Source organism: Anabrus simplex, chromosome 1, assembly GCF_040414725.1.
Source record: "Anabrus simplex isolate iqAnaSimp1 chromosome 1, ASM4041472v1, whole genome shotgun sequence".
Taxonomy (NCBI): domain Eukaryota; kingdom Metazoa; phylum Arthropoda; class Insecta; order Orthoptera; family Tettigoniidae; genus Anabrus; species Anabrus simplex.
The window spans coordinates 1329295860-1329317234 of NC_090265.1; the positions used below are offsets into that span (position 1 = coordinate 1329295860).

General features: G+C 37.2%; 1 protein-coding gene across 2 annotated transcripts in view; it reads left to right on the top strand.

The window, feature by feature from the left end:
• LOC136858307 (centrosomal protein of 164 kDa) overlaps window positions 1-21375 on the top strand; it is a 208807-nt gene that overhangs the window by 55806 nt on the left and 131626 nt on the right. For both annotated transcript variants that reach the window (XM_067137748.2, XM_067137749.2), the window contains exons 4-5: window positions 9721-9985; window positions 18225-18649. In XM_067137748.2, the coding sequence (XP_066993849.1) occupies window positions 9721-9985; window positions 18225-18649 (690 nt within the window). The remainder of the gene's footprint in view (window positions 1-9720; window positions 9986-18224; window positions 18650-21375) is intronic.

Genomic DNA, 21375 nt, shown 5'->3' on the forward strand with positions numbered 1-21375 from the left:
AAAACTGAAGGTATTACAGACGTACAGGTATGAAAACTGGTATTTGAATATCCTTTAAAAATAATGAAACATATTTATTTGCTTTCGGAAAATCCAATTGAGGGGCTGAAAAGAATTGGAAAAGCGGATGAATTTTTAAAAAGTACCGGTATATCTACATTATATGTCGTCCGGCTCCATGGCTAAATGGTTAACTTGCTGGCCTTTGGTCACAGGGGTCCCGGGTCCGAATCCCGGCAGGGTCGGAATTTTAACCATCATTGGTTAATTTCCCTAGCATGGAGGCTGGGTGTAAGTGTTGTCTTCATCATCATTTCATCCTCATCACGACGCACAGGTCACCTACGGGCGAGCCGAACCTGTCCTGGGATCTCCCGGCACTAAAAGCCATACGCCATTGCATTTTACATTATATGTCAAAAACTTAACGTGCTAGAGACAAGAAACTTGGTATTTGAAAAGTCTTTTAAAAATACAGGAACATGTACCTTTTTGTGATCGGAGAGGGCACTTAACAGGGGGTGAAAAGTAGTGAAAAATAGTTGAATTATTTTTTATGAGGATACTCATATTTTAAAATCTCAAAATGTTACAGACGTGAAAATTGATATTTGGAATCTCATTTAAAAGTAAGGAAACATGTACTTTTGTTGTCGGAAAATACACTTAGATGGGGGTAGGGGAAGGACTGATCAAGGGGTTGAATTCTTTTTATGGGGAGACTTATGTATATCTCAAAAACTGAATATATTGCAGATGTGGGGATAGGTATTTGGAATCTCCTTTAAAAATATAGAAACACGTGTTTATTTTTCGACTTGAGAGAAGACTGTTTCTTACATGTACACTTCTATGTCGCATGGTCGTCTTAGCACAAAAAGGTAATACCACAAAGAGGGTTTACAAAGAATTTCTGGGGTAAATGGAACTCAATTTCTGGGTGAGTTTTTATACTTTAGGAATTTTCAGATAGTCTCTTAGTGCAATGCCGAGGAACGATTACTCTGATGGAATTACGAAATCCATGCGAGCGAAGCTGCGGGTAATTGCTAGTTTGTAATAAGACTTATATTTCCTTTTTTCTGGAGTTTGGTTCGCCTTCTGAAGCACTTGATGTTATGCTTCTTCTGTTTTATACCGAGCTCGATAGCTGTAGTCGCTTAAGTGCGGCCAGTATCCAGTAATCGGGAGATAGTGGGTTCAAGCCCCATTGTCGGCAGCCCTGAAAATGGTTTTCCGTGGTTTCCCATTTTTACACCAGGCAAATGCCGGGGCTGTACCTTAATTAAGGCCATGGCTGCTTCCTTCCAATTCCTAGGCCTTTCCTATCCCATCGTTGCCATAAGACATATCTGTGTTGGTGTGATGTAAAGCAAATAGCAAATAAAAAATATCTTCTGTTTTATCCCCCATTGTATTCAGTGTGGATACAGAAAGCTGCAACTCACGTGCCAGTGCAATACATGTTCTGCAGAATGAATCAATTTTTTCTCTTCCATAGTGAAACTTTTCCTTTCCTTCTTTTTTTATTTTATTACTAGCCAGAAAAGTAAACATCAACAATAAAGCAGTAACAAAGAAGGATGAACAAATATATTTGAATATAAACAAATGACGTAGTAAGAAGATTGCGGCAAATGACTTTGTCGGTTTGACTCAAATAACAAGAACAAAATACGTAACAAATTTTAAAAAATACTACTAATCAGCGACATTAACTTAAACAACTGCATCAATGAAAGCAAGCGTAAAACAACGAAATAACGAACGAGGGAAAGCTGAAATTCTGTGCTAAGAGTTAGACCATGCTTGTTTGAATTTGGTCATCGTTAGATTACTTGAAGCGTTTTACATTAATTGCGATGCCATTTTACTTCTTCCCCCCTCTTGAACAGTCTGATGTGGCATGCTTGGCAGGAAGCATAAAATGTCTCAAATGTACATTTGTGGATTTTAATACAATTGGAGAGCATATGAAATCTGAGGGAGCCAACAAAAAATGTTGTAAATGACGGGAAAATGTTGAATACGGGAATGTAAAAGCACGTGAATAGTGTACACACTTAAAAAAAAAAACAAAGTGGTACAGTAACTTTAGCCGTGACTGCAGGTCGACGGAAATACAGTACACAGACTGGGGTGAGAAGGGAAGGGAGGGCTATATCCTGGAATTTAACAAACAAGCTTGACTGCCTGTATTCCTTTGGAAACCTTTCTAATCTCAGAACTCTTGACTCGCAATAAATCTGTATTGCTGGCTGAAATTCATCATTTTTGCCACCTAGTCTCGTTGGGTAGTACTTCATATTATCCAATCACTCAATTACGAATCATTTTTTAACATTACATTGTACAGGAATGTCAAGGGACTGCGCAAAAAATTGGAACTAAAAATGTTCAAATTAACCAAGTTCATCTGTATTATTTCTCTGTTATGCTCTGAATGTTGCCCGACTTAGGTCTGTTCTAGTTCAGTTAACATTTTCTCCAGAGGATTGCTAGCTTGATACTGCATCCTTTTCATGAGGCTGACCACCCTAGCATGCCATTCTAATCCCAGTTGACTATCTTTGTTGTTGCATAAGTTGCATTCATGTGAATAAAACGGTGATGATTTATGATGTAATAAGTAGAGTCCAGATTTTGATATACTATTATCCTATGAATATAGGACTCCCTCTTCCCACACTGACCTGCCATAGCGTTCGTCCTATTATGTGTTCCTTTGATATCTCTCTCTCTGACTTGTATTCACTTATGAAGTATGTAAGTTAAATAAATATGTAACAAAAAATCTTAAAATATGTAATATCAAAATATTTCAAAAGTTATTTTATTGACCATGAAATTTAAAAAACTCCAATTAAAAAAATAGATTGTGGTGCAAAAGTCAGTCAAGGCTAAACACAGAATGTTACAAGTTACTTCTCCATATTCTCAGGAGTCAAATTCCGTTGTCAATTAGAAAGTATATTCTTATACACTGAAAATGATCATTCGACTTCCAGGAGGTCACTGCGTATACTTAAGCAAATTAACATGTCTGGGAGCGATGTCTTTTGGGGGTTCTGCGACTCTCTGTCGAGGATCTGTCTTAACAATAAACAAATTGGTCTAACCCGGATTTCTCTCAAGAACAAATTTATTTTTTCACATCACAGATGATGTCCATCAATTCCACAAGCGACAGTTACAAGTTTCCAACTTTTCGATGTTTTCAGGAATCCAGCCGGAGTTAGATTTGATGTATGCAACATCACGTGCAATTTTAAGATTCTGCAAGATTGTTTGTGTATCCCTTACCAATATGGCTGACTCAGGAGGGAAAGAGTCAACAACAACAGTTTCAACTTCTTGAAGGTGTTCATTGTAGATATTGATTGCCTAGATTCAGGTGCCCTATTGTGTTGATATGGGCTGTGGAGGAAGTGTAGCTTGTGGTAGTTGCTCTTGGTAATCCTGCACATGTAAGGGACTCTTTACAAACACCTTCTTGCTTGTAGAAAGAAGTTAATTGATTCGAGGGAAGTGAATTTGTACCTCTTCTGCAGATCAGTGGATAACATGGACTAAACACACTAAATGGATGAGATGGTAATAGAATACTTCAAGTGCAGTGCAGCCTTCTACTTATAGGCTGCTGAGACAGCAGTGTACATTAAAAAAACTCTTTCTTGTACACCTCCAGGCCATCATACTTTTAGGCCGTCATTAATGAATTAGGCAATTGTTGCAAGATTTGTGCATTCTAGAACTTGGCAAGCAGCTATATACAGTTTTGATGCACTCTCTGAACTCAGCTTTCCCACACTCAAGATTGCAATGTATTGGCCCAAAAGGCCGGTGATTTCATTCACAGCAATCCAGAATCCAGAAAGAAAAGCCTATTTTCATTCCAAAGGACTGTACAGCATTATTGTAGCAGGCGTCAAGATCTTGTGACATATAGATTCGTCAGGAACTTGCAACAACAATACTTACCAAGAATTCACTAAATTTTGGCATCTGAACTTTGTTCTGTGGTATGTTTGTTGTGATCATGACTTCACATGATTTTTGTCCTTTATCAGGTCTGGATTCCGAGCAAGGGTAAGATTGTAGTGTCAAAAGACATCAAGTTCCTATGCAGTCAAGCAACTAATGCGGAGATTTTGAGCCAGAAGAAGTGACTTCACAAGAACCGTCCAGTTCGCTGAACAGTGACATCGCAGCAGAGAAGCCATCCATTGAAATTAATCCCAATCATTCTCAAAGACAAGAGGTAAATGCCAAAATCTTAGACCAATAAGACAACTTTGAGGCAGAAGTTTTAGACCAGAAGGATTTTCTCGGTTTCCCTGCGGAGAAACAGTCCAGACCCCCAACCCAGAAAAAAACACAAGATTTACACTGGACCACCAGGAATTGTGGTGACAAGAGAACTGATAAATCACAGTGATGAAGAGAAGGCAGACTTCGCATATCTGACTGAGGTTCCTATCTCGCAGGCTTTGTCCGGTGTGCAATCACATGAATGGCTAGAAGCTTTGGCAAACAAAGTAAAGACAAAGGGATACTCTCAACATTTCAGGAAGGACTATCATGAAACATTAGGGAGCATAGAACTAGCACTGATAGAGCGCGCTGCTATTGTACTGGGTAAGCGCAAGGCGCTCTTCATTTGTCTCCTGTGTACTCATGATGCTAATATCCACAACTTTAAGTTGTTTAAATTGTTAATTATGATTTAAGTCTTGTGGAAGTATATTTATCAAAATTATCAATGTACAATACTCAAGTAATTGTAAGGCATGCCGCTGATAATGGGGGTCTTCAAGTGCCACATGAAGAAGGCTTTATATGGCTTTGAAACACGCTTCTCGAGCTTGGCACCGATGCCTTGATCAGCAGTAATGTAGTCAAGGAGTAGTACCGATGAAGGGAAACCTACACATATATATGTGAAGGACCAAGATGAGGATTTAACCATCATCACAGTATACATCAACGATATTTTGGTGATTTGTTGGAACTCTGAGAAAATTATTCAATTCAAAAATTGTCCGGCTCCATGGCTAAATGGTTAGCGTGCTGGCCTTTGGTCACAGGGGTCCCGGGTTCGATTCCCGGCAGGATCGGGAATTTTAACCATCATTGGTTAATTTCACTGGCACTGGGGCTGGGTGTATGTGTCGTCTTCATCATCATTTCATCCTCATCACGACGCGCAGGTCACCTACGGGTGTCAAATCGAAAGACCTGCATCTGGCGAGCCGAACATGTCCTCGGACACTCCTGGCACTAAAAGCCATACGCCATTTCATTTCAATTCAAAAATTGTTTAAGTGAGACTTTCACGTTAAAGAATCTTAGTGAGGTGAAGCGTTGTCTGGGGATAGACAGCAAGATTACCTTGATCATAGGATAAGAATTTCATTATGATCTGTATTGACAAACATTCACAATTATAAGAAGGAAGAAAGGTCCAACTCTTCCATACAGATTAATATAAGATGTAGTTTATATGCATAGTTTTGACCCTTTAAGGGCCATCTTCATTCATACAGCTAAAATTGACAATGTATGTAAAAGGGATGTAAATGAACACTTTAAAAATTATGGCTTATACCCTATAAATTTACAGAATGATGTGATTATTCAGTATTAAAATAATAGAATTTTATTCATTCAAACACCCAACTATTATGTTTATGACAAGAGTAACATAACTGTTTTACAATAAACAGATAATTTGTATTGGGCCTTCCTTCAATTCTTATAATTGTGAAGATTACCTTGAATCAGAGGACATACGTAGAGGACATCCTGCGAGGTTGCAGCATGTCAGAATGCAGTCCCATATCCACACCTGCCATTGCTGGAATGAAGCTCACCAAGGCTGATGTATGCACCAGTTCAGATGATGACAAACCACCTTACCGTGGAAAGGGATCAATAGCAGGCTACGTGGAGGCTGATTATGGAGGGTCGATCGACGACAGGCATTCATTTACTGGATACGTCTTTATTATGAATGATGGTTCTGTTACATAGGATACCCGGAAACAGCCCACAGTAGCTATGTCAACCACTGAGGTGGAGTTTATGGCTCTCAGTGATGTCACCAAAGAACTTGTCCACCTTTGACATTTTTTGGAACAGTTTGGAGCACCTGATGTTGAAAAGATGGCATTGTACGACGACAATTTCAATGCTCAAAAACTAGCAACAAATCTTGTTTAACATGCACAAATAAAGCATATTGACGTTCACTATCACTTTTTTAGATAAATTGTTCAGTCTGGAGCCATGAATTTGGAGCATGTTGCATCTGGAGACATGCCAGCTGATGTCTTGACAAAGAAAGACCTTGTCCTAACCAAAACACGAACAGTGTGTGCAACTTTTGGGATTATCAAGACCGAGACGTGAGGACCTCCAGATTGTCTCGAGGAGGAGTGAGGGAAATACCTACAGAATGATCCATCTCTGCCATTGATTCCATGAATGATTCCCGAGCGACATCATCAAAGGGCACAATCACACTGAAGTTCGTTTTTAATGCTTCCTTTTTTTTTTAATGTCGATATTTACTTATTTGCATTGTTCCATAAATTGTACCTAACTTACTTGATTGCTGAATGTACATTTATAGAAGATGAATGGGATCGTATTATTTACTGCACAGTAACTTGCCACAATTTACTAGAGCAATGATGGTTAGACATTATTTTTAATGATTTCATGGGAAGGGGTGCGTAACTAAACGAGGCTGCTGAACTAGTTGCAAATATAGGATTGTAGAGGTGCTTAGTTAATTCACGGAGGCTTGCAGACTGAAGGCTGAAAGACATAGTAGTCTATGATAAAGCTCTGTGTATGTAAGGACGACTCTATTGAATACTGTATTTAATCGTGTATATCTTGCCATCGCATATATCACACACCCTAATTTTTAATATGGAGTTGTCTGAGAAATATAATCTCCTCTTATATTCCTTGGTGATTTTTCATTGTTTATCAGTATAAATAGAACAAGGTACACCATATGTCGTACATGCCTGCTTTCAGCTCAGGGTTGAACTCTGTCCCGTAATCCTCCCCTTATCTTAGTCACAATAGCTCTCTTCCCTTCTTTGGTGAAAGGTAGCTAAGATGTTATACCAGATCCTAGGGTATGCCCTGGCCTAATGAGGTATACGGAATGTGACACTATTCAACTGGCTGTAGTTTTATTACACCAGTACGTGGTATGTGTCAGATGTAAGGTGGAAGATTGAGTCCGGTCTATCACAATACCATAATTTGCTTTTCAGCATGACCGCTTATAGGCGAGTTATGCAGTGCGTTAAAGTTTTATGGCAAGTTTTAAAATTCGATTGATTCAGTTTGCGGAGAAATATGGTAATTGTGCCATGGGCCGAGAATTTAATGTGACAGAGTTTAGTGTATGCTGCTTGCTCTTGAAAATGCTAACAAATCAAGAAAAGCATTCTGAAAATTGGAAAAATTCTTGAAGTCGAAAATTTACTGCTTCAATGCATGGAATGTTTATGTGATGATAGATATGGTGTTTCACACCAAATTCTCTTGTTTATAGCATGTGAAGTAGCGACAAAGAAGGGGTATTAACCATACAGAACTGAAGGTGAGCTGTAGCTGGATAGCTTCATTCTTGAAGAGGAAGAAACGGAAACAGCAGAGGAGCACATTCATCTACAAATGTCATCCTACAAATTTTAATACTTTTTGTTAATATTGCATAACATGTAATAGAGGATAATAAAATGAAATCTGTTTATGTGAAATTATGAGGCCGTATTATTTTTAAAAGCTGTTTTAATTCTAATCAAATTTGATTTCCTGACTTCCTGCATAGGCACATATTAGTAGATTTTTATCTGCATTAATGTTTCTCTCAGAACTTAATTAAGTACATGCCAAGTCTGTTTTGTCTGTTTGTGTCATACAGTAGTAGTCATCTTAAAATATTGTTATTTCGTTGCTTAACCTTTTGTAATCCTCGATCACTTGTTGAGGTGAGTATCTGCCATTTTTTTCTAATAGAGTACCGCCTCCTTTCTTTGAGCTTCATTTAGTCATTATGAACCCTTGTGTACAGTGCATTATATTTCCTAGATTCTGTTTCTTTATAATGGAATGTAAATATATTCAACATCTGTATCACATACACACACTCACTCTCTCTCTCTCTCTCTCTTTTCTCTCTCTTTTCTTAGGTACCATATAGTACACTGTGCAATTGGCTTCCCACCAGAAATTTTCTTTTCCAAATAAGCACATGGTAACCTTGTGCTATTCATTCGTTTAACATGCCCAAACCATTTAAGCCTAGATGACCTGAGTCTTTCCTCCATCGATTCATTTAGACCTAGGTTAGATCGGATCTCATCATTTTTCACGCAATCAAGCCGTGTCTTTTGGAGGGCAGTTCTAAGAAATTTCATTTCACAGGCTTGAATCCTACTACAATCCTTTGATGTTAGTGTGCAGGTTTCCAGAGAATATGTAAGGATGGAAATGAAATATGACTTGTACAGGATCATTGTTCTTTCTGGGACCTTCTCATCCCATAGTAGGTGTCTAACGATATTGTAAAAATTAGAGCCTTTGGTTACTCTGTTTGTTATTTCTATCTCAGTTCTATTATTACTAGCCATTAAGCTTCCTAAATATCTGAATTGGTGTACTACTTCAACTTGGTGGTCCTGTATTTTTATGTTGCATTCTTGTATTATGTCTGCTGATTTTCAGTGCTACCGTTTTTGATGGGTTCAATTTCATTCCATAATCATCAAACTTCTTACACCATGCATTCAGATTATTTTGCACTCCCTCCTCTGTTTCATGTCATATTGCCACATCATCTGCAAACACCAGAGCCTGAAGATCTTTATTACCTTTTCCTTTTGGTTCCTTTAAAAATGGTATCCATAACTGCTATAAATAGGAGAGGTGATAAGGCAACTTCCCTGTTGTACTCCTTTGGTTGTATTGTACCATTCAGAGTGACCATCTCCAATACTGACACAGCTTTTGCAATTAGTATATACCATTTGGATTTTCCTAATAAGTTACTCCGGTACACCAAGTTTTCTAAGACTTTTCCAAATAGTTGATCTAGGAACATTATTATATGCCCTTTCAAGGTTCACAAACACAATAATTAGGTCTTTTCCTCTTTCCCAGTGTTTCTCTGCCAACATCCTCAAAACAAATATCAGATCTGTTGTGCTTCTTCCAGTCCTAAAGCCATGTTGTTCCTCTTCTAAGATAGGCTCTAGTATATCCCTTACTCTAGCTTCAATGATCTTCTCCATTATTTTAAGGCCATGTGATAAGAGGGTAATGCCTCTGTAATTTTCAATTTTCCTTCTACTCCCTTTCTTAAAGATAGGAACTATCATCCTTTTTGTCCAATTTTCAGGTATTTTGTTATCCTTCCATATTGTTGTGAGAACTCTATGTATAGTGGTAAATATAAATTAACCTTAGTATCGTGCTTTATGTGTCAGAATGAAGAAAAGTCAAGTGAGAAGACAGGCTGTCTTGAGAGGCTTATGTTGCAGCAAACCCAATCCATGGCTGTGCTTGATAATCATGATAAAAATAAAAATAATGATGAAAGGAGGAAAAACATATTAATTGTAAGGATAATTTATATGCATAAGAAACACTTCCAAGGATAAAAGAATTTACATTATACGTTTTTGTTCACAGGTTATCTGGTATTCGCGATCTACAAGATTCAAGTACATCCACCTACTTGACTTCACATCCTTACAGTGGTTCACCTACCACTGGCAATGGAATGGATGGAAATAAAAGTGCTAGTCAGGGACAGAAGATGGGCTCCCATTCTCCTTCACCTTCTCATGGAGGCAACAAAGAAATGTCCCCCAAAGGTGGTTATGACAGCCGCTTGTTCGATCCTAGTGTTCGCGAGATCACTGACATTCCTGATGATTACCTGAGTCAATCCCAGGTTAGTTTATGTTATAGTAAGATGCTGATAGGTAGCCATTTTGATGGAAAATCATGACTTTTTCCCCTCAAATGCTACTCTATTTCTGAAACATCTTAACCCTTATGCTGCAATATTTGACTGTAGTCGAGTGCAGTTTTTTCCTGTTACTTTGATATTTGACTTTTGTACACTTCGGAGGAAATACTTCATAGTTTACTATGTTACTATACAGTACTTCACTCCCTGAATGAGAAAAACAGTATTTTGGCAGCATAGTGATCCAAGTATTACACTAAAAAGTTCAATACAAATCCCCCATTTAAATGATCCTCCTAACAGTTCCCCTCCTTCTCCTCTCGTGCCTTCTTCATTCCAACTTTCCCTCTCTCCTCTCCCTACCTCAGCTCTCCCTCCCCTTCCTTCTGCTTCCTCCACTGCTATGTCACAATAAATTCAAAGCTGTAATCGACACTGACAGCTGTGCTGGGCGACCACTGCGACCTCAAAGGGTAAGCTTTTTTTCTCTTTATCATTCTCAGTCCTGTGATTTTCTTTTCAATTTGTCAAGTAATTTTCTTTCTTTTCTCTTTTAAATATCCCCCTATTAACGCCCTTATGGGCGGATAGACTTACTTTCATAACACCGGGATATCCTTCATTTTATTGTAACAAAAGGAGATTGTTCCCTCAGTGATACGGCGTTGACAGGCACATCAACAGTTAATCAATTTTATTCCATCAATAATGTAATTTTTTCCTGTAATTTGCATGTTTTGCTATGATCCATGATGGGACTACTAATAGACAATGACTTCTCACATCATCTTTTCGTCTACACGGGTGCAGTTTTGAAATCATTTTAAATGTCATTAATCTTGTGACTTGGTTTTATTCAGATCCATTTGACCATTTATCAAATGTCTAATGTGTGAATTTTAATGTGTACACTAGTGTATTTTATGTATTTGTAGCCTTAACTTAGGAGGTTTAACCCCCCTCCAATTTTCATTTATGACGTCTCTGTGTTCTATTGCAAATTTTATGATTAATAGCTGAGGATGACCGCTGTGTATGGTCAAAACTAGTACTATTTGAGAGTAAACTATGTATTGATTAGTTTGATAATAAACTTAAGTTTTTGTAAAAAGTAAGGAAATCGGGCATGCACAAATAGGATATGGGAGCAGTCAGGTGGCACTGTTGTTGATGTGCAGTGTGCATTTTACAGGCAACCAGTGGAGAGTGTTGTTGCTGTATGGCGTTGAAGTGAAGAGTGTCCATTTCACTGCTCTAAAGCAGTTTTCAAGAGATGATCAGCATTTGTGAGTTAAAATTGAAATTGTTCGTGGCAAAAATGCATCAGAATGTTATTGAGGATTACATAAAGCCTGTGGCGAGAATGCATCACAATATAAGATAGTTGCACGATGGGTCAAGGTATTTCGTGCAGGTCGGGATGAGACTGCAAATTTACACCGCACAGGTCGGCCATTCATTCCTCAAGATCAGATTGACATCGTGAGTATTCTTGTTTCCATACACCATTGATGGAATGTCCGGGAATTATCCGTAGAGGTTGGTCTCAGTCATCAAACAGTGTGGCACATACTGACGGAATGTCTTAATATGAGTAAAATTGCATCCTGTTGGGTTCCTCGTCAACTCACCAACGTACAGAAATGGCACCAGTATACCCTGGCTGACATCCACCTGGACCGCAACGGAGGAGATTCATTTCTGCAGCGTATTGTAACCATTGATGAGACGTGGGCATGAGCCTACGAGCCTGAATTAAAGCGTCAGTCGAATGAAAGGTGTCACTTTGACCTGTTTCCAAAGTTGAAGGAACCTCTCCAAGGCCGCCGATTTCCTGACGTGGCTTCTGTACTCCGCGCTGTAGGACGCTCAGTCACTGTCATCAACAGGGAATGCCTTGCCAACGGTCCCCAACAGCTTCCCGGCATTTGGCAAAAGGTAATAGACTTTGTGGGTGACTACAGTGAAGAAATGTAATGCAGTTGTACTTGTTAGTTCATTAAATATCACGTTCTCTCTATATTGCCACTACTTTATTTACAGCCCTCATATTAAGAAATAAAGTTGTTTATAGCGAGTATGGCATATGGTGAGAAACAATGGTAACACAGTTTTTTTCTGCCACTCAAAAATCCCTCTATTAAACTGTTACGAGAACCTTTCACTGATTCATCCTTTATTAAGAGCGATTAAGTGCATGTTACGTTTTTCATCATTGATTTTTATACACTTCTTCTTATGACTCTATCTCTTTCTGAAGGTTGGTGAATCAATTGATGGTAAATACTTGCCAAACAGTGGCTCAAAAGATTGTGCAATAGAAGTTCATCCTTACCAGGGACGGAAATCTGTAAGCCATGAATTTCTCCATCTCCCCATAGATCGTCGTCTTTCAATTTTCTCCTTCATGATGGACGATAACTAGCTCATAAAGAAAGAGAATAGAAGCTTTTGAAATGTGGTGTTACAGAAGAATGCTGAAAGTGAGATGGATAGATCGAATCACAAATGAAGAGACTGAATCAAATTGGGGAGAGGAGATCGATTTGGCTAAATTTGACGAGAAGAAGAGATAGAATAGTAGAACACATCTTAAGACACCCAGGACTTGTGCAGTTGGTTTTTTAAGGAAGTGTAGGTGGTAAGAACGGTAGGGGTAGACCAAGATATAAATATGACAAGCAGATTAGAGCAGATGTAGGATGCAATAGTTACGTAGAAATGAAAAGGTTAGCACAGGATAAGGTGGCATGGAGAGCTGCATCAAACCAGTCTATGGACTGATGACTCAAACAACAACATATGATTAAGGGTTATAAATTTCATGTTGTTGGTCCGTTTTGAACTGAGAATAACATATGAGTAATAACACAGTAAAGGTTTCCACCTATTCAATACAAAATATATTCACAGTATTTTAAAATATTTTAATATTTTTATTTATCTCCTCATTCCGAGTACCCTCCTGCCATTGTTCCCACCTGTTTGTGCCAGCAATCATTCTTGCTACTTTCATGTCTGTTACTTCTAATTTATGAATAAGATATCCTGAGTCCACCCAGCATTCGCTCCTGTAAAGCAAAGTTGGTCGGAAAACAGACCGATGTAAAGATAGTTTTGCCCGGGAGCTGACTTCCTCACTGCATTAGCTTTAGTACACCTTGATTCAATCTCACTATATTACCATCCTGAGAGAACACACATCCTAAATACTTGAAATTATCTACTTGTTGCAGCTTTGTATCACCAATATGACATTCAATTCTGTTGAATTTCTTACCTACTGACATCAATTTAGTCTTCGAAATTCTAATTTTCATACCATACTCATTGCACCTATTTTCAAGTTGCAAGATATTAGACTGCAGGCTTTTGGCACAATCTGCCATTAAGACCAAGTCATCAGTATAGGTCAGACTGCTTACTACATTTCCACCTAACTGAATCCCTCCCTGCCACTTCATACCTTTCAGTAGATGATCCATGTAATCTACGAACAGCAAAGGTGAAAGATTACAGCCTTGTCTAACCCCTGTAAGTACCCTGAACCAAGAACTCATTCTACCTCAATTCTCACTGAAGCCCAATTGTCAACATAAATGCTTTTGATTGATTTTAATAATCTACCTTTCATTCCATAGTCCCCCAGGATGGCGAAGATCTCTTCCCTCAGTACCCTATCATAAATTTCTCTAGATATATGAAACATAAACATAGCAGTCTATTCCTCTCATAGCATTTTTCAATTACTTGGTGCATACTGAAAATCTTTGCTTGGTATACTAATCAATGAGATACCTTGATAGTTGTTGTAATCCTTCCTGTTCCCTTGCTTATAGATAGGTGCAATTACTGCTTTTTTCCAATCTGAAGGTACCTTACCGACACTTGTACTAATACTACTCTATGAAGCCATTTCATCCCTGCCTTCCCACTATACTTCACCATTTCAGGTCTAATTTCATCTCTTCCTGCTGCTTTATGACAGTGGAGTTTATTTACCATCCTTTCCACTTCCTCAAGTGTAATTTCAGCAACATCATTTTCCTCCTCCCCATGAGTTTGGCCGTTCGCAACACCACCAGGAAGATTTCCTTTTACCTTGAGAAGATGTTCAAAATATTCCCTCCACCTCTCCAGTGATTCTATGGGATCTATTATGAGTTTGCCAGAATTACCCAAAACACTGTTCATTTCCTTTTTCCCTCTTTCCTAAGATTTAGTAATTACCAAAATCTTCCCATGACTTCTTTTTGGATTCAACTACTATTTGTTTTGTTCTGTTTCTTTCATCTACGTACAATTCCCTGCCTGTATCGGTCCTTGTTTGGAGCCATTTCTGATAAGCCTTTTTACATTTACAAGCTGCTCTCATTACATCTTTCCACCAAGATGTTGCTTTTTCCCATCTTTACACATAGTTGTTCCTAGGCATTCCCTTGCTGTTTCTACTACGGCATCCCTGTAAATAACTCTTTAAAAATATTCCTCTCTAAAATTAGGGTGCGGGGATTATTGACGTATATACAGTACCGTTGATAAAATGGAGACTACTCACCAGAAACACTAGACAGCTTGTAATATACAAAGCATGGGTTATTTGATTTAATACCAGTATTTCACAACCTTACTAAATTTTTAGTTAGACGATACTTCAAATCTATATATATAAAATTAGAGTTTTGTCTGTACATTGCTCAGAATTTGAAAAGAATGGTATTTCTGCATCGGTCATGTCCACAGTAACCAGGAAATGCACTTTTTACATTTCCGTAATTTCTGTCTGTCTGTCTGTCTGTCTGTCTGTATGTATGTATGTATGTATGTATGTATGTATGTATGTATATATGTATCTATGTATGTATGTACACGCATCACTAGAAAACGGCCAAAGAGAATTTAATGAAAATCGGTATGCAAAATCAGGGAATAAGTCGCTACAATCTAGGCCATAAATAATTTTATTCACCCTGATAGAAATGGTAGTTTAGGGGAAGGCCTAAAATTTAATTTTCAAATATTTATGTTTTTAGTAGTCCTATCTTCATAAAAATTGGTATGCAAAGTCTAGGAATACGTCGCTACAATCTAGCCTATGAATAATTTTATTCACGCTGAGTGAAATGGTAGTTTAAGGGAAGGCCTAAAATTTAATTCTCAAATATTTATATTATTAGTTGTCGTATCGATAAATACTACATAACCAAAGTTATAGAGAATTACATTTCCGACCATTTATGTCTTATACATTTTTACCGTACCGGCAATGATAACACAGATATTCATGAATTTGTATTTTTGTTGCCAAGTCCATATCAATGCTGAGCCACGAGAAAATGGGTTAACAGAATTTAATGAAAATCGGTATATAGAGTAGGGGAATAAGAAACTAAAGTCTAAGCTATAAACAGTTTTATTCATCCTGGATGAAATTGTAGTTCAGGGGAAGGCACCTAAAATGTCATTTTTAAATACCAATGTTATTAGTCCTATCGAAAAGTACTATATAATACATAGAGAATACAATTTCCGATCATTTATCTTTTATTCAGTTTTACCGCACCGACTATGATAAGATTGGTATTTCAGAGTGGGAATAAAACGAAATGTGAAGGCCTATAATATTGCCCCATTCCTATTGACATCAGTGTATGTTCATTTCAGTTGGAAAAACCACTAAGACAGTCTTTCTGAGGATCTAGCTGCCTCTGTGGGTCCGTGGTAGAGTGTCGGCCTCTGGATCCCAAGATAGCGGGTTCAAACCTGGCAGAAGTAGTCGGATTTTTGAAGGGCGGGAAAAAGTCCATTCGACACTCCATGTCGTACTATGTCGGCATGTAAAAGATCTCTGGTGATACATTTGGTGTTTACCCGACAAAATTAATTAAATCTCAGCCATAGACGCCCAAGAGAGATCCGGTTTACTCTAGGTCCGCTAGATGGCAGACAGAGTAAACCGGAACGTCGAAATTGACGAGCAGACAGCCAGATGGCGTCAAATCGAAGTGTCTGCAAACGGTAGCTGAGGCCATATGATTATTATTATTATTATTATTATTATTATTATTATTATTATTATTATTATTATTATTATTATTATTATTATTCTGAGGATGTAAAAGGGCATTATAATGAAAACATCCCAACCTGATTGTGACTGATGGTATGAAATTGGGTCTACCATTACAGTGAAAATTCCCTCAGTCTTCATATGAGAAAAGATGTTTGGCGACCTCCCGTCACGTTTCTAGGGTAACGTTAAGAGCTATACAATTTAAGACAATCTTGCTCACAACGTGTACATTACCTAACCTAGAATTCTGTATACAGTGTAGAATTCCGTAGTGAAGCACGGGTACATCAGCTAGTACTGTATAAAATCTGGAGCATTACCAGCAACCAACAACTCAAACACTATATAGTATGATATAGTATAGTACAGGAAGTATATGGTATGGGTTAGTACAGTCATTCAAATGCCATTGTGGATAAACTTAAATCTATCACAATTATAATAGTTTGAATATTTATTTATTTATTTATTTATTTATTTATTTATTTATTTATTTATTTATTTATTTATTTATTTATTTATTTATTTATTTAAGATAGGACCACCAATAACATAAAAGTTTGAGAATTTAAATTTAGGCCTTCCCTTAAACTACCATTTCTTTCTGCGTGAATAAGATTATTTATGGCTTAGATTGTAGCGACTTATTTTCCGACTTTGCGTACCAATTTTCATTAAGATAGGACCACTAATAACATAAATATTTGAGAATTAATTTTTAAGTCTTCCCCTAAACTACCATTTCTCTCAGCGTGAATAAGATTATTTATGGCTTAGATTGTAGCGACTTATTCCCGGACACTACATAGTGATTTTCATTAAATTCTCTTCAGCCATTTTCTCGTGATGCGTGTACATACATACATACATACATACATACATACATACATACATACATACATACATATATACATATATACATACAGACAGACAGACAGACATAAATTATGGAAAATTAAAAAGTGCATTTCCTTGCTACTATGGACACAACCGATACAGAAATACCATCCTTTTTAAATTCTGATCAATGTACAGACAAAACTCTTATTATATATATAGATTTTTATTTTATTTATTTATTTATTTATTTATTTATTTATTTATTTATTTATACGATATTAATAAAAAGGATAAATAAAAGTAAAGACATTAGTCCCTTACTAACACTATTGATAACCATCAAAAACAAGTACCTAACTAATACTGTAGGTAACCATCGGAGGGAAATTGATCCTAGTTTCTTGACTAATACTAGAGATATTTGCAATGAAGCTACATTTTGTACAGAAAGTGGTCACAGACTAATGTCTGAATTTAGAATGTATTCAATTACTCTCCTGGTTGCCAACAGGAGCTCAGTTGAGTCACCAAGAAAGGATCTGAGGGGGCATTCATCTATATGCTGGACTGTTTGTTTTTCTGCTCCATAATACTTTGTTAAAGAAATGAAGTTGTCCTTCATACAAGACCTAATATACCAATGCATTGTGTCTTTCAAAATTAATAATGTCTAACTCGTAATCTAGCAAACTGATTAAAAAGATGTACACTGAAATGTATGATATAAGTGGGAACATTTCAGAAGTTTGCTGAAGTTGATCATGAAAACCTTTCCTCAAGATTACCTGCCAGTTAGGAGGAAGACTGACAATTTCTTCCAAATATTTCTTGAATTGTTCAGCTTTTCTCAGTTATTTGTGGGGTCACTGGAGCCACCCAGGCTCATTTTGGTTTTGGCCGGGGGTTTAAGACCGGATGCCCTTCCTGATGCCACGTGATTCTTGAGATGAAAATCTCGACCCGGGATTGACTGGGATTTGAACCTCAGCTGTCCGCGTGGTAAACCAGCAGCTAAGCCACTGAGAATGACCTGCATAAGCAGAAACATATCAGGAAGAAGAAGAAGAAGACTTCTTAAATGATTTGATAACTTATCAGTATGAAGATTGTATGTGAGAGAGACTTAGGATAATTGGTATAAAGCAGCTGTGAGGAGATGTGGTCTGGAAAAACTGAAAAAGTTAAAAAATTTGAAAATGATAATTGATTAGACATCATTAATATGTTGTACAGTATTTGTGTGTAATCTCCCAACAGCTAACTTAAGAGGCGTATTTTTGCTGAAATTGATGTTAATTTTTGTTGCAGGTTTTAAAACACCTAGCGAAGGAAGTTAAGGTTGTTCCATCTCCTAATGGTGGAAGCGGAGGTCGAGAGTCTGTGCCCCTCCTTGATGATTCTAACAGTATGCTGGCTGAAGTGGATCAGCTCAAAAGACTATCATTACAACGCATGGCATTAGGTTCTAGCAAAGAAGTTACTCGACTTGGCAATCATGAACATGAACCTCTTCTACCTTTAGATTATGATATGTCTAATCTCCCTCCACCACCAGAATATCCCAAATGGATAGAATCTCCTTCTTCTGTTAATGTAATGCAGAGGTTGAAAGGTCATTCAAGTGCCATTGCAGATAAACTTAGTCTATCACGTTCTCAACCAGATCTGTCACGCATTGGTTCTGGGAAGACAGCTGGGGATATTATTGCTTGCCGCAATATCACTAGTCCAAGGTATGTAATATTTCATAATCATTATTCATGTGATTATGAATGGGATCTGGTCCTTTAGAGACAAATATTTTCACTTATTGTCAAGAGAGAACCTAGCTTTGTCCTGACTTTATCATGTCAACATTACTGAATTGTTTTGCACATTGTGGAAAAGTAATCAGTACATTCCTTAGATTGTTCTCTCATCAGTTCTCTTCCTTATGTATTGTGCCCTATAATGACTTAGTCAACGTCAAGCCAATGCTGAGATCGGACCAAGTGCATTATAGTGAACAATACACTCACCGCCAAGTGAATCATTATGGCACATAGCTTACCTTGCATGACTATCCTCTTCATCAGCTCCGGCATAACAGCAGTCTTCAGGGGTATCGGGTAAGGAAAGTGTTAACGTAATAAAATAAAATAAATGAAGAGGAATAAAAAATGTGCAAGGTGTTAACTAACACTAGCCAAAAATAAACAACGGTTGAGCTGCATTTCTGATTTTAACAAACTGGTTTATTACAATAATCTAAACATTCAGATACCGTAATTAACAAATATCAAAGAAATTTATATAACTGACATGTTAGTCATAAACAAATTTAATTGGTCTCTTGACAAAAACGGGTATCTCGATAGACATATAAACGGTGTGGAGGAGATGTCTTGCATCACATAAACATTGGGCACTGCAACAACCACCATAATGGTTACGTCAAATAAAATGAATTTAAACATAAATCTGCTCGTAGGCAACTCATATCTACAAAGAACCTAATTTATTTCTAACATGAATGTATGCCTCAGTGCTCCTAATTATCCTACAGGTTCTAAACAAGCATCCAATATACACTCTATTGTCTGGGAATCGATCACAAGACTCTCCCAAGTACAACAACCATATGACAACACATAAATGACAAGAACATATGAGGCGTCTAGTATCAAAACCGGCCAAGTCACTCAAGGCATATTTTTCAATATTGATGAAAAACCTGTAGAGACAAAGCAATGATTCTCAGGAAAGACTTTTTTTCACAGTTATATCCATAATGGCTTAATATTTATGTTCCACTGTTTTGAGATATCTAACTCATAATTAACCCAGTTTTTTTGTTAATTTAAATTTTGACTTGGCCAGTTTTGTTGCAATTTTGTACAATTTCAGTCTGTTTTTGTAAAACTGTATTCTTTTAAAATTCCAAACTCTTGTGAAAAAAGCCAATTAAATGAAAATAAATTGACATTTTAATTACTTTTCTTTATTGCAATTAAAAAAAGCATTTCAGCATAAATGAGATAATAATAAACGAAGAAGAACATCATAAAGCTGAGGAGAATACAAAATAGGATTTCTCTCACCAAAAGTTTATAGTTTACTTAGATCTTGAACACAGTAAAATAAACTGATCATAAATAATAGTCACTTATGTTAATAGAATCATTAAGATAGGTACTGTTCAAACATACTAAGTAATATTGTTGTTGAAAGTCTTCAATTTGCTCTCATTTATAATACAATATCAGGCATTTCTCGTGGACTATTGATGCAGACTTCAGAGACGGTGTTGGAACTCTCATGACCAACGAAAACTGTTTCACTTGCTAATATTACAGTTTTATAAAACTGGAAGATCTTGCCATGTTGGGCCAAAGTGGTTCTGCAGGAGATTTTTTATGTCTTTTGTTTTAGAGGCAGGAAGAGTAATTCCTTTGATCACTGTTTGAGGTGTCATTTGAGCCAGCGATTTTCCTCTTTTACACAGACTTTGGTACTTCCCAAGATCATTATTGTAAAATACCTCACCTTTTACACGTACAGAATTTTGTGCCTTCTCCGTTTTCTTCATAATAATCCTTTTGGTTTTAGCTAATGGAAAATGCCATTGGGAAGGAGGCTTCAACACATCAGCAGCCTGTGATTTCCAATCATTGAACTCACAAGCCACACCCAGATGAAAAACAGTTCCATGATTAGATAATATCTCTTCATATTCATCAGGGTCTGTAAGGATGTCATGCCTCCTAACTTCTTTTTCAATTCTCCCAAAAACACGGTCTGGAGGTAGAAATGAATGGCCTACAATTGGGAAAATTATCTGTATTTCTGTGACCGAGTCAGGAGCATTAGTCAGAAACCAATTTGAGACCATTCCTACAACAGTGCTGTTCTTATTTTGCCCAGCACATCCATCTGCTACCAGTCGAAGAGTGGTAATTCCACTGAAGTCAGTATTGTTTAGACGATGATATAAAGCTGATGCAATGGCATTGGAATTCTTTGCAAACTCTGTTTCATTCCAGGAATAAATAAATACATTGTCCTTAGTCATTGATGCTCTTGAATGGCCTTGAACTATTGTGAAATTGTACACTGACAATTGCCTGCTGTAATATACTGCTTGGTCTGGGATACGGGGCAGAGAAAAATTCTTCTGGCAATCAAAAGAGAAAATCAGTAAACCATCTTTATTCTCCCTCAAAAGGCTATAAAATGCTTTAGCCCTAGCACTGTGAATTTTTTTCTCTAAGATCAAGGTGTTTTTCTTTTCTGCGTCAGTCTCTGTCTTCAGTATTTCTTCAAACTGCAGACATTTTGAGCATACATCGGTTCTGGGTGTTCCAAATCCAATATTAAATCTGCTATTGAAAATGTTTCTGAAGAAACTTTCCTTCACTTTTAGCTCTGTAGCTGCTTGTACATTATACATTCGCCACATCTTCTTAATATTCAGGTCACT